Raw genomic sequence first — 14,483 nt, forward strand, 5'->3', positions numbered from 1 at the left:
GCACCAAGGTGGCGAAGGGAATAAAGTTCCTGCCGGAGGAGGGTCATCGTACCGGCGGATGCACGGTGGCTGCCCTCAGGTCTCTGAAGGACATGTCCTGTGGAAGGGGGAGGAGTCTCCTTCTGCTTGGCCCCGGGGGCCCGACTGGGCAGGACGGGGGAAGGTGCAGTGGAGTAAATCGAGGCTTGTCTGAGGGGCGCTTCCTGACTGGAAGGGGGTTCATTGGTGCAAAGTGGGCTCCCCCCTCACAGGAGACCATCAGGCAGAGCTCGGTGACCTCTTCTGGGCAGCCCGGTGAAGCACTGGACTGAGTCAGGAAGACATGAGTTCAGATCTAGCCTTAGACATTTACTAGCCTTGGTGACGCCGGGCAAGTCGTTTAGCCTCTTTTATTGTCTGTCAGATGGGGCTAAGCATCTGACACCTACTTCATACTACATATGGGGACAGCGCCTGCTTCACAGGGTTGTTGTTAGGATCAGAGAATATAATGCACACCAAGCTCTGTGAACTTTAACGCGCTTTACAAGTGCTGGTGGCCGTTCCTGTTACCATTATGTTGTTGTTGTAAAGGGCTGGGCTGGGCGGCTTCTGAGGCCGCCCCTTCCAGCTCCGATTTTGTCCTGAATAAAGTGTTTTTCTTCTCTGATTCCATAAGAGAGTCTCCGGGTCTGGGCACAGGTTGGCTGAGTCCACTCTTTGCTACTTAACACACTTCCTGAGCTGGGAGGGAGTCATTTGAGACGCTGTCCGGAACTGGGAAGATGCTTAAGAGGCAGGAGAGGAGCAGGGTAACAACGACCACAGTCATGGCTCCCACTTGTAAAGCACCTTCTGCGTGCCAGGCACCGGGCTAAGCACTTTTACAAATACCATCTCATCGGATCCTCACAACAACCCTGTCGGGTAGGTGCTGTTATTATCCCCATTTTACAGATGAGGAAACTGAGTGAGGCAGAGGTGAAGTGCTCTGCCAAGGGTCGCACGGCCAGTACGTGTCTGCGGTGGGTTTGAGCTCCGGGGCCAGCTCTCTACCCCCTGCACGATGTAACTACAGAGAGGACAGTGTTGTCGCCTGCCGGGTTCCGGGGGCTCGTGGAGACCGGCCTTTCGCTGCTGCTTCAGCTCCTGTGATGGTGTGTGCTAACGGGGAGCGCTGGGAATTTCTAAAGCAGTGGTAGAGTCTCAGCTTTAGAAATGGAGGATAAGGTAAGTATTGTTTTTATAATAATAATTTTTGTAAAATGTGATTTTTCACCTTAGGTGATAACAACTCTTTATTAGAACTTCCTTTAAAGAGCACAGCACACTTTTAATTGGCAGAGCACAGTATAACCGTGGGAGAATGTAGGCAGACTAATCGTTAAAACAGGCCCGTTGACTGTGCGCGATGACGAGGCTCAGGTTTCAGGGTGTTGGGTCCCAGGCCGGCTGGCAGTGCGCAGACGCCCGCCCGCTGTCGACGGCATAACTGGTATCGGCAGAGCGTCGGCTCGACGGCGCTTTGAATTACGACGTTTCTCCACCGTGCTTTTCTTCTCCCCTTGTCCCGCGTCGTACTGATCTTAAAGGAGAAGGGGAGATGGAGTCTTGTCAGCTGCTCCCTGGGAAACAACCGTTCCCGGCCCCTCGCCGGCCGAGCCGTCCAGGAGCATAGAGCGGTCCCGGCTTGTGGGAAGCACACGCACTCCTCCTCAACCTGGGACTCACGTGACTTTGCAAGCTGATCTGTTTTATCGGTCATTTCTCAGCTCTTAAAAATATTTACTGATCTCCTGGTTTTTTCCTCCCCTTCATTTGCGGATGCAGCTTTTCCCCTCCCTCTACCTGGAGTCCTGTTCCTGTAATAAAGGGGTCGGGGGTTTGTCTGCTTGTTTTTTAAAAGGGGAAGACGATCCACGCCTCAGCAGAGTCGGTAACCCCTGCAAGGATGGGGCTGGGGGCATCCGAGGACAGGCCCCTTGCCCCGGCTTGGGCACTGTCCTGCAGCACTTAGCCTGTGGTTTTCTTTTCTTGCTCTTTCTGTTGACCCTGTTGTCACCATTGCTGATTTCGGTTTCCGCGGTTCTGCTTACGTGACTCTGTGTCCCTCGAGCTTGGGACGCTTGACTTAGAGCCCTGCCTCAGACGGGCGTAGCCGTGCGACCCTGGGAGCATGATTTACCCCCTCTGTGCCTCAGTGTCCTCGTCTGTAAAACGAGGGCCCTCCCACCTGCAGATCCGTTCATTGTTTCTTCTGTTACAGTCGTGAACCATGGCCTTTTTTGCCGCAGCCCTGTGTTGTGTTCCCTGTTTTTGTTGCTTCAGTGCACAGGTGCGAGGTGAAGCCATCCCCAGGCGGCTCCCCCCACTTTCGTCTTGTTCCTTATTGGGAGCAGCCTCTCACCTAGGCGGTCACCAGTAGTCTGCAAGCCGCCATTTGAGAGCCTTTGGCCTCGTTCCTGTCCTTGGACACTTATCCTGTGGGGAATGGCTTTGTCGCATCTTTACTTCTAAGGTCTGGGAGACCATCAGGTGAGTTACCTCTGGTTTTTGTGGTTGAGGAAGCTAAGGCCATTAGAGCTGGTTACAAGTGCACCCAGGCTGGATTAGAATTTAGTTCCTAATGAGGAGGGTGGGATTGACTTCCTTTCTTCCTTTATGTGTACACACAGACACACTTTACTGATACCTTTTTTCTTTGCGTCGTAGTCCTGAAGGGAAAAATTCTGCCTAGGAAAACAGGCAGATATATCCAGGACAGTGACCTAGTCTGACAGGCTGTGCCACGTTATGTCCTGCTGTTGCCCTGCGTTCTCTCTGTTCATTGCAGAGTAGATCTACATCTGGGAGAGGCCTCTGAGGCCGGCCAGCCCAGCCGCCTCACTCTACAGAGGAGGGACCCGAGGCCCCGGGGTAAGCAGCTAGTATGGTGTTCCACAGCTAGTGACTGAGGCAGGACACACTCTCTGGCCTTCCTGACTCCAAGTCTAGCTCTCTCTGTGCTGTTCCACCAAGCTGTCTCTGTTTTTTAGGACTTTGTTGGTTTTTTAGTTACTCAGAGTATGGTTTTCTTTTACTGATTTTTTTTTCACTTACATTATTGTGGTCACTGTGTATATTGTTTTTTGTTTCTGTTTATTTCTTGGTGCGAGTTTTTATACATTGTCCCTTGCTCCTCTGAATTCCTCATCTTCCCTATTTCTTACTGTGCAATAATATTCTAGCCATTCCCCAGTTTATTGGGCGTACATTTTGTTTACAGTTCTTTGCTACCACAAAGAATGATACCTTGAACACTTTGTTATTTTTTGGACCTTTGTTTTTTCCCTCTTTCTTTCTTGGGTATAGGTCCCATTTTGGGATCAGTGAGTCTTAGGGGATGAAAAACTCAGTCAGTATCCTTGCCTAATTCTTGGACCAATTCTTGGGACCAATCATCACCAATGATGAATTACTGTGGCTATTTTCCCACAGCCCCTCCAACACCCTCCCTTTTAGGGGGTCATCTTCTTGGTTATTTTTGAAGGGGTGATCTTATAGGTTCCTGGGTTACTGAGAGATTGAATGACACGCTTTTGGTCTGGCAGCTAATATGGGTCCAAGGAAAGACTTCAACTCAGGTCTTCCTGATTCTAAGATTGGCCCTCTGTCTGCTACACACCTTGTCTCTGACTACAAGTTGCAGAAGAATTAATTGCTGAATTGTGTTAGTGGAAGGAGTTTACACAGTAGGAGTTTCCCTGCACTGACCAAATCATAATCCTGGATCATTAAAAAAAAAATCTTAAGAGTGTTGGTAAAATTTCCAATTATATAAAAATTATGCATGGCAGATTCTTACATAAGCCAAAAGAAGAGAGGAAGTCTTCAGGAAAACCATTTTAATTTAATGGTAGTGAGAAGCTAGACATGCTCTGGAATTTCATTACTGGCTGTTGAATATCTTTGAAGGTTAGGGCCCGACTGGTGGCAATCTATTTTCCCATCCCTGATGATACCTTAAAACCTACAAAGGGATGTTGGGGAGAGCACAGTCGCTCAGAGGCATCTTTTCCATTCGTTGTTGTAATAACCTGCAGTGGGTGGCCTGCCCTGGGATCAGCGTGTTGTCCCTCCTCCAGTTATCTCGGCACTCAGTTTGGCCATTAGGTGATGCTTTATTCCACTCATGCTTTACACATGCCCAGGGCTCATTTTGGTAGTGGAAGCTTTTTAATTGACACTATCTTAATGGTTTAGAAAGGAGAGGAAAAAATGTAGTCCAGTTAGAGTCAGGAAAACTAAATTCCAAATGAAACTGTTATCATCAGTTTCATCACATCTCCATTTTGTTCCATGAGAAAAAGCGAACAGCTCCCACCAAGTATTGGCCGCTATTTACCGATTTCCTCTCTAGCTTTTTTATTTTTTAAATAATAATTACCTGCAAAGCTTTCCCGACTTGTGCACATAGCCATGTGCAAACATGTATTTTCATGTGTACGTGTACCCGTAACATTTCAGGAGGGAAGCCAGAAATCAGAACAGGACCACCTCCATCGGGCCACATGCTCAGTAGTCTTCACCACATTGCTTCTGAAGGCTTTCTTCTGTAAAGTGGGTTTAAGGCTGAAATGACTTTCCTCCTCTTTTCCTTGACACGAAGGGAGGAGCAGAACATGGGAGGTGCATCTGTGACTGTGCACAGTGAAGACAGGAAGCAAACTTAAAACAGAAGGAAGATGGTCCGACCTCTACGCACACATGGTTTTTCTTTTTTAAATCCAGTCGCTCAAGAGACAAGACTTTGACCCACGAAACTGAGTCAAGTAAAGTTAAGGTATTGGTCCTGCCGTAGCTGGAAGAGGGGCTCTCCCTTGTCCCATCGGGCTGCCCGGGCACCTCGACGTTTTGTTAGGTCAGACAAACCAGTGTGTTCCGTCGTCCCAAATTTAACCTCTCCAAAACTGAACTAGTCATCTTCCTTCTATCACACTGCCTCCTGGTTTTCCAATTTCCCTCTTTCATTCTCCTCGGCACCCAAATTATAATTCTTGAAGTTATCTTGGGCTCCTCCCTCTCCCCTCTTATCCAGCTAATCACCAATTTTTAGTCTGTTCTATATTCAGAGCAGCTCTCCCATCTCATGCTTGTACTATTTCAGTAACTCCTAACCAGGATCTCTGCCTAGAATAACTCCCCCTTCTAATCCAGTCTGAAAATGTTCACGAGGATAATCCTGAATGACCCCTGCCATCATGTCAGGTTCCTGTTCAGAGCTGTTCCTGACTCCCCACTACCAGCCAATGCCCAGACTCCAGCGTGGTAATATTAATATTAATAATAACATTATTAATAAACATAACAATAGCTAGCATTTACATAGTACTTACTTTGTGTCAGGTCCTGTGCTAAATGCTTCCTGGGAGGGAGCTGCTGTTATTATCCCCGTCTTATAGAAGAGGCAAACAGAGGTGAAGTGGCTTACCCAAGGTCACGCAGTGAGGACATTCCTGAGGCCAGTGCTCTATCTACTGGGCCACCCAGCTGCCCATCTCTTCTGAATCTTCTGTGTTCCTGCCAGGCTGGCGTATTCACAGACTTACAATTGCCTTGTCTCAGCCTGCCTTTGTATCTTTACGCATCTCCTCTGGAGTGAACTCCCAGGGTCTCCAGGTACCTAAGTTTTCCTCTCCACAAAGCCTTCCCACCTCACAGATCACTTAGACGTGTGGTAGGATAGTTTTGTGTGTCTGTGGGTGAGTGTGAGTGTGGTTGGGGGGTGCCTCCCAGGCAGGGGACGAGGGAGAAGGGAAAAAGCATTTATAGAGCGCCTGCTATGTGCCAGGCACTCTAGGTGCTTTACTAATATTATCTCATTTGATTTTCACGACCTCTAGAAATTGATGCTCTTATGATACTGATTTTGCCCATGAGAAAACTGAGGCAAACGGGTCAAATGACGTGCCCAGGGCCACCCAGCTAGTAAGTGTCCAGAGCTGGACTTGAACTCAGTTGTCCCCGAGTCCAGGCCCAGAGCTCTGGGCTTTCGGTAAGGACATAGAGCAGTCTGGAGCACAAGTTGGTCTGGAAATGCGATAAGCATGGCAGGAGCCCTTCATGAAATAATGATCCCAGCCAGGGATTTACCGTCCAGGAGAGCAGGCCTCTGGGCTGTAGGGTGTAAAAAAACTATTACCTTATCACGTTGTTGACTTAATGAGTTTGCATTCCACTTAGACCCCCAGGTCTTTTTCAGATAGAATGGTATTTCATCTTGCTTCCTTCATCTTGTACTTGTGAAGTGGGCTTTTTTTGAACCTAAGTGTGTAAAACAACAGAAATCACATCGATATCTACTGTGATAATTTTATCCAGAATTTTGACCAGTGTAAATTAACTGCCACAGCAAGGAGACCCTGAGAGCCCACAACATCTGCCTCCTAGCCAGAAGGAGAGTGGTGGCCAGAAGTCAGTCACTGGCCTTAGTTTGTGGACCACTTAGGGCCATATCCGTCCCTCTCTGCGCCTGTTAGGTGAGTCCCGTCACAGTCTTTCAGAACACGCCCTGCCAGTGTGAGCTGTTAGATTCTGGGTTTGTCACTGGTGGCTGTTAGCAGTCTCACATTGCTTCCTTCAGCAGTAGCTTCAAGCTCAGTTCCCCAGTGGGCTGTTTTCTCCTGTCTTCCCAGCTGTATCCCTAGCACCCAATAGAGAGGAGGCCCAGGTTGGTTGTTGAGGCTGTTTTGGAACAATGACCAGCATTTGATTTTTAACCAAAACTAATGGCAATAATGTCTCTTACGCCCTGCATACATACAGGCGATCTTGGCTGTGGAATGTTACACGTACTGCCAGACTCCACTGAGGGGTTGGGTACTGTTGCCAAATTGGCTTTTTTTCCCCCCTCTTGGTTTCAAAGATGGCTTTCTGGGTAAGGAAGGGGGGAGGATATATTCCAAAATAAAGGTGATATAAAAACAAAAGAGACTGAAATTTAAAATAAAAATAAAAAAATAAGACACTAGCAAGTTAAGGAGGAACAGCCATTTGCAGATTTGGGAATGAATTTATTTTACGATTCTATCAGCAACTCAGAAACTGGGGTGGGGCAGGGAGGAGAGGAAGGTGATTGAGAAGACATCAGTTGCTATCTTCTCTTTTTAAAAAGATTATTAGTTTTTATTGATTTATTTTTAGTTTTCAGCAATCACTTCCATAAGCTTTTGAGTTTTTAATTTTTCTCCCTCTCCCTTCCCACCTCCCTCCCCAAGACGGCACGCAATCTGATATAGGCTATCTATCCATATACATTCCTGTTAAACATATTTTCACATTAGTCATGTTGTAAGGAAGAATTAGAACCAATAGGAGGAACCACAGGAAAGAAGAAACAAAACAAAACAGAAGAAAAAAAAAGAGCAAATAGCATGCTTCGATCTGCATTCAAACTCCATAGTTCTTTCTTTGGATGTGAATAGCATTTTCCATCATGAGACTTTTGGAGATGTTTTAGAACCTTGCATTGCTGAGAAGGGTTAAGTCTGTTAGCGTTAGTCATCACACAGTGTGGCTGTTACTGTGTACAACATTTTCCTGGTTCTGCTCACTTCACTCAGCATCAGTCTATACAAGTCTTTCCTGGTTTTTCTGAAGGCCACCTGCTCATCATTTCTTATAGCACAATAGTATTCCATCACGTTCATATACCACAAGTTGTTCAGCCATTCCCCAATTGATGGGCATCCCATCAATTTCCAATTCTTTGCCACCAGAAAAAGAGCTGCTATAAATATTTTTGTACATGTGGGTCCTTTTCCCATTTTTATGATCTCTTGGGGGTACAGACCTAAAAGTGGTATTGCTGGGCCAAAGGGTATGCACCTTTTTATAGCCCTTTGGGCATAGTTCCAAATTGCTCTCCAAAATGGTTGGATCATTTCACGACTCCACCAACAATGCATTGGCATTCCAATTTTCCCACATCTTCTCCGACATTTATCATTTTCCTGTTTTGTTATGTTGGCCAGTCTGATAGGAGTGATGTGGTACCTCAGACTTGTTTTGATTTGCATTTCTCTAATCAATAGTGATTTAGAGCATTTAAAAAAAATTATTAATGTCTTTTGTTTTTGCATCACTTTCACATATATATATATATATATATATATATATATATGTATACTATATCCCTGTTGTTATACCTAGGAGTCCTTCCTTATAACAAATGATTAAAAAGAGAGAGAGAGAAAACAAGGAGTTCCTAAAAAAAAACAACCCAGGTTATAGAATGCATATTCCCCCACTTTTGCTAACAAGGAAGGAGGAAATATATTTTCTCCATGTTTTTCCAGGACTATACTTTTTGGTCATAATTACCCTGCATTCCATTTTGGTTTTTGTCTTTTCCATTTTCATTTGTATAGTCATTAATCTTCTTTGTTCTGCTTATTTCTTTCTATTACTTTCTAGTAGTTATAGTACTGTGGTGGGTATGGTGTGGTAGTAGCAGTACTACTAGTAGTAGCAATACTGGTAGTAGTAGTAATAACAGTAAGCAGTAGTAGTAGTAGCATAGTAATACTAGTAGTATTAGTATTGCAGTAACTAATAGTAATAATGATATTAGTAGAGAATATTTCCCAGAATTCTTCATTTTCACCGTTTCTCATGGCACAGTAATTATCACACTCCTGTGCCACCACTCGGTTAGGCATGGTCTTAAGTCTAACACATCTCATTTTATTTCCAATTCTTTGCTATCATCTTTGCTTCCTTTCTCCTAACTATTTGAGGGACCCGTGGTTTAATTGCTCTGTTTCCTTCATGGACACTTTGGTGACCCCTCTTTTATTTAGTAGAATGTTTCTGAGACTTGTGGCTTTTAAAATCATGAATTCCATCAGTAAACACAAACATTTCAGTATTCAGAGAACACAGAAAGCCGACTGTGCATGACCTGATGAACGGCTGATTATGTATGCTTTTTACAAAAGTGAATATTAGGTTGCCTGAGTAGTGACGAAACTGCCCCGTTGGCTTGTGTTACCTTCTTGACTTTTTGGCTGCTCTCCTGGCCTCAGCCTGCCTTTTCCTTTCCTGCACTCAATAGCTGACCAAACCAGCCTGGCCTTGGTGTTGCTCATGAATGACGCTCCATTTCTCATCTGCTGCCCTTTGAACTGGCTGTCCCCCATGCCTAGAATTCACTCCTGAATCATTTCTGCCCTTCATCATCTTGTTTCTTCAGAAGTTTGCTCAGGTAACACTTCCTTCCTGAAATTTTTCTTGATTCTCCCCCAGTGTTAATCTTTTATTTATTTTTCACTTATTTTGTATATACTTACTTATTTGTATGTTTTCTCCTTGACAGAATGTAAGCTCCTTGCAGGCAAGGACATTTTCCTGGTTTTTTGTTTGTTTGTTTGTTTGTTTGTTTGACCTGGCATGTACTTGGTGCTTAAGAAATGCCTGTTGACTGTTTTAAATTGTATTTTTAATTGTATTGATTTTATTAATATCTTTTGTTTTTACATTGCCTAGATATCTCCCTTTATCCAATTTTCCCTTTCACAGACACTACCCTTTCCAACAAAGAATATTTTTTTTAAAAAGGAAGAAAGAAAGGAAGAAGGGGTAAAGCCCACCAGGCACGTTGAAGAAAACCTCATGTCATGCAGGTGTGTGGGCTTCTCCCCCACCCCCCTGCCCGCACTCCCCACCCCACCTCTGCCAAGGAGAGGGAGGAGATAATCTTCTCAGATCTCTTCTTTGGGGTTAGGCTTCTTCTTTATTTAAAAAAAATTCTTTTAAAATTTTGAACATAAACACCTCCACCCCAAAAATGTTTCTATACACACAACAGAATACAAAAAAGATGATTGTACATGAAACTGTAAATCCCCATTTCATGTCATTTGCTTTAAAAAAATTATATAGTACATTCCACTTATTACTTTCAAAACTGTCATGCTTATATGTGCTCCTTTCTGAAAGTCTTCTGTGCATTCAAAAGAAAAAAAAAAGATTTCCCCCAGCTTCAGTGTTATTAAGCCTTTACCTCTATAACCCCCCTGAAATTGATAAGATTGAAAGAAAGAAACAACAACCTTTGTTTTAAAAAAAAAATGTGAGAAAAGGAAAGGAGGTTAATGTGATGTGACCTGTTATTGAGGAAAGCCTGCTGCCTGTCTATGATCACCTTTCCTGATGGTCACCAACCTTTCAGTGTTCTAGAATTTTGCTGAGATTCAGAGTTCAGCTCCCTGGCCTGTAGCTTCCAGACTCTGTTTTTGTGAAAATTAGGATTTTTTATTTTTTCTGAAAATGAGGAAAACATTTGTCCTTCAGTCCCATAGCATCTCTCCTCAACTCCATCACCTTCTATATCGTATCTGCCAGTTCTTTTGGTCCCCAGGGTTTTCAGGCCTATTGATTGGAACTGATCAAGGGTGACCAGGTGTTCTCTTACCTTGGGATTCAACTCCCCATTAGCCACTTTGGTTTCTCTGGTCCTAGGGTCGTCCTGCTTGGCATATCCATTTTCTCTCCATCATCTGCTGTTATGCTGTTGAGCCTACCTCAGGCAGGGCTCCTCTCACTTCTTTATAGATCTATTTCCCCCAGTTATAGCTTTTTGTTGTTCGTATTCCTTGTTATGTACAGCCAACTTTCCTGACATTATTCTTGTAGGGCCAGCTGGGGATTTCACTTTCTTTTTTTTTCTTTTCTTTTCTTTTTTTCTTTGGTGAGGCACGCAGGGTTAAGTGACTTGCCTAAGGTTACACAGCTAGTAAGTGTCAAGTGTCTAAGGCTGGATTTGAAGTCAGGTCCTCCTGGTTTCAAGGCCAGAGCTCTATCCACTGCGCCACCTAGCTGCCCTATAGGATTTCACTTTCTTACAGAGAAAACCGAGGCCACTTGATAGGTGGCACAGTGGATAGAGTACTGGGCTTGGAATCAGGAAGACTCATCTTCATGAGTTCAAAACTGGCCTCAGACACTTAATAGCTGTGTGACCCTGGGCAAGTCCCTTAACCCCGTTTCCCTCAGTTTCCTCATCTGTAAAGTGAGCTGGAGAAGGAAATGGGAAACCGGTCCAGTTTCTTTGCCAAGAATACCCCAGATGGGGTCACAAGGAGTTGGACATGACTGAAAAATGACCAAACAGCAATGATCTGAGTGCTCTCTTCTCGGCATCATCCCCCATCATCTTCTCCTTTTCCTAGTCTCCAGGGAGACTAGTGCCTCCGACGTACCGAGGTAGATGTCTTGTGGATGTTTGTCACCACTGTCACCGCTGAGGCCTGCTGGAATGCTGGGGCTCTCATGCTCCTGAAAGGCCTCGCTCCCACAGTATCACACATGCATTTTTGTGCTGAGCATAAGGACTTCTTGCTGAGTGGGATACATTAATTTTTAATGACTCTGTATTTAGGAGTGATGGCAGTTGAAAAGCCTCTTGGAATTTCAAATACAAACTAACTGTTTGGTGGTTTTGTTTTTTTCTGGAGGGGGAGTATAGGGAGATGTAATCTTTTTATAGCAAAATTTTCCCTTTTTTTAGTTACAAAACACAATAGAACTTGGCTGCTGCCACAAGAGGTGAGCGTGTGGTCGTAGCTGACTCAGCCGGGAAGTCAAAACAAGCAATAGAATTGTCAATGCGCTGGAGCCCTGTGTGGAGAAGCCGACGGTAGGTCCTTCACCTTGAGCTGTGGAGGGCTCAGTGTGTCACTCCCAAGATCTGATCTCCTGTGGACTTTGTATCTGCCACGCTCAGGCCTTGCTCATTCAAGCGCACAGATGCTTGACTGCCCAAGAAAAGGCCGTTGTGGCGTCAAGTACGTCTTTTATGGAAGTGTTTCCCCTTCCTTCCTCAGTTCGTTTGTTTAATGAGAAGTCACTCCACAGAGCACACACCCCTCAGAACTGACATTATTCTAGGATAACACATTAATAATAACAATAGCTGTTATTTACACAGTGCTTTAAGGTTTGTGGAGTGCTTCACGATTCCTCACAACCCTGTGATGTAGGTGCTGTTATCCCCATTTTATAGATGAGGAAACTGAGGCAGGCAGGGTTGAAGTGACTTGCTTAGAGTCACACAGCTAGCAAGTGTCCAAGGCTGGATTTGAACTTGGGTCCCCCTGACTCCAGGCTTTAAATCCCCATTTCATGTCATTTGCTTTAAAAACAAATTATATAGTACATTTCACTAAGTCTTTAGAGCGTTTTGACCTTTCTAAATCAGACAGTCCCCCCTTTGGTAGTCTAGTGCAGTGCTTCTTAAACTATGGGTCGGACCCCCATTGGGGTCATGAAAAATTTGGCAACAGTAAAAGGTTTCTGAATGCACAATGACCACAAATTAATTCAAAATCAAATGCATAATGAATCCAAGGAGTTTCTGACAACAGGCTTGCCACTTCACTGCAGCCTTGTTTCTGAACACAAAGCATGTGCATTTTGCACTGTGCATGCCCTCAGGCTACATAATACCAATGAAAAGTATGGAAATGTGAAAAGGGGTCTCCAGTGGGAAAAGTGTAAGAAACCTTGGTCTAGTGGAGCCTTTCGGCTCATTTTTTTGTTTGTTTGTTTGTCTTGGGTTTTTGTTTTTGTTTTTTTGTAGGCAGTGGGGTTAAGTGACTTGCCCAGGGTCACACAGCTAGTAAGTGTCAAGTGTCTGAGGCTGGATTTGAACTCAGGTCCTCCTGACTCCAGGGCTGGTGCTCTATGCACTGTGCCACCTAGCTGCCCCTGTGGACTCCTTCTTAGACGAATGCTTCCAGATGCATAAAATAAAACACACAGGATTACAATGAAAACCAATTATGTTGAAATACAGTTATTAAGAAGACAAGCTCCTGGACCTTAGGTTATGACCCCCTGGTCTAGATGGAGGGAGTATCCACAGCCTGAAGTTTGTTGATGTTGAAGTATCAGAGTAATAAGATAGGCTTGCCAATTAGTGGCAGACCCAAGGCCAGGACCTGCTCCCCTGGCTCCTGGTCCCTTGTTTTTGCTGCCTGTTGCCTGGTGATTATAAGTACCTTGGGGAGCTCATGTATCTCATGTGACACTTGCAGACTGTTGTCTGGGACCACTTTTCCTAGAATCACATCTTTCGCCCAATGTATTTTTCAAGATGTAGTTACCTTCCAGCGAAAATCTCCTTTATCCTGGCCCATCATCTCTATTGAGAATGCACCTACCCAACATTCTGCCATCCTGTGTCTGTTGAGTGGTGACTCCAGCAGGGCTAGCCTCTGCGTAGCGTTCCTGCCTTCCTGACTCCCCAAGCTGTTTTCTTGATTTATCCCCAGATACCTACAGTCATGAATAAGGGCTGCCATGTTAGCTGTCCCAAGAGCCTTGAATGAAAGTTGCTATCTAAGTGCATGTTTGTTGTTTTTAAAATGCTGTTGTCTTGGGGTAGAAAAGTGTTTTTTTTTTTTTTGGATTACATAATTAAAAGAGCTCTTAGTTACCAAACCCTGAAATCTATTCAGGGACCAATTTATTTGTACGTCTCTGGGTAGTTCTTCTATGCTTGTCTCTTATGGGAGTTGTTTCTGCTTTAGCTGCTTAAAGTGGTGATAGTTTTTCTTCCTTATGCTTGACTACCAACTAAAAATCATGCCTTGGGACTAGGGGAAAGAATAGAAAGGATTAAGTACCTTAATTTGAAATTCATGAGTATGCTAAGAACTGCTACTCTTCTGGTATCCTCCTGGGAAGCAAAAGAGATTGGGGAATTACATGGAACCAAATGTGCCTTTGCCTTTGACCATCCTCTCCCCCCAACTATCCAATAGGAGGCCAGTTTTTCCAGGAGCGGATCAAGATGACAAACCAACAAAATGAGTCTGTGTTGGAAGTCTGGAACCAAAATGTTTGTTGTCATTCAGGCCAAAGGCCATCACTATTCTTCTGGTGGCAGCTAACTCTTAAGTTCAAGCAAAATAATTGAGAAAGAAGAAAGTCTCTTGAATATAGTAAACATGATGTCGTAGTCATATAAAACATGTGGTCAAAACAAATCCTATTTTAAGCAACCACCAAAACACCAACCCTTGTGAACTGTGAACCCCACCCATGGGGTAGTTTGGATTTGGTTATTTTGGATATGAGTGATGTGGGCTTTGTTGTATAGTATTTTAAAACATAGTAGTAAAACACAATCATTTAGCATTTTAAAAGCATATTAAAGATGTATTAGGTAGCACAATTTGGGAAGAAGAAATGAGAGAGGCTAAAATCCTATAGATTGCACTTTACACCTTTATGTAATAAGTACTTTATTTGAGAAAATGCTGGAGGCACTGGATATAGAGGGTGCCCAGTAATAACTTTACCAAAAAAAAAAAATGAAAGTGATTATAATTTGACATAAAAAAAGACATTATTGATGTGTAAGTTAACCCCGAATCAGCTGTCTGTGTATGGTCAGGCCATTGCCTTGTTAGATCAAATGTCATATAGCATGCAATGAAAACTACACAATCCTATATTAA

At 44.1% G+C, this 14,483-nt stretch overlaps 1 protein-coding gene across 6 annotated transcripts in view; it reads left to right on the forward strand.

The window, feature by feature from the left end:
* KLHDC4 (kelch domain containing 4) overlaps positions 1-14,483 on the forward strand; it is a 93,714-nt gene that overhangs the window by 32,659 nt on the left and 46,572 nt on the right. Inside the window, exons 1-5 of one of the 6 annotated variants that reach the window (XM_027847734.1) lie at positions 1,538-2,895; positions 4,628-4,801; positions 9,074-9,223; positions 9,538-9,641; positions 11,528-11,656. The exons of 3 other annotated variants lie outside the window; for them this stretch is intronic. In XM_027847734.1, the coding sequence (XP_027703535.1) occupies positions 11,625-11,656 (32 nt within the window). In that variant the 5' untranslated portion in view covers positions 1,538-2,895; positions 4,628-4,801; positions 9,074-9,223; positions 9,538-9,641; positions 11,528-11,624. Of the gene's footprint in view, positions 1-1,537; positions 2,896-4,627; positions 4,802-5,472; positions 5,638-9,073; positions 9,224-9,537; positions 9,642-11,527; positions 11,657-14,483 lie in introns of those variants that run through there. 2 more of the 6 variants (XM_027847735.1, XM_027847737.1) reach the window with 2 other exon arrangements.

The sequence above is a fragment of the Vombatus ursinus genome, unplaced genomic scaffold (genome assembly GCF_900497805.2).
Source record: "Vombatus ursinus unplaced genomic scaffold, bare-nosed wombat genome assembly UNPS02005286.1, whole genome shotgun sequence".
NCBI classification, from domain to species: domain Eukaryota; kingdom Metazoa; phylum Chordata; class Mammalia; order Diprotodontia; family Vombatidae; genus Vombatus; species Vombatus ursinus.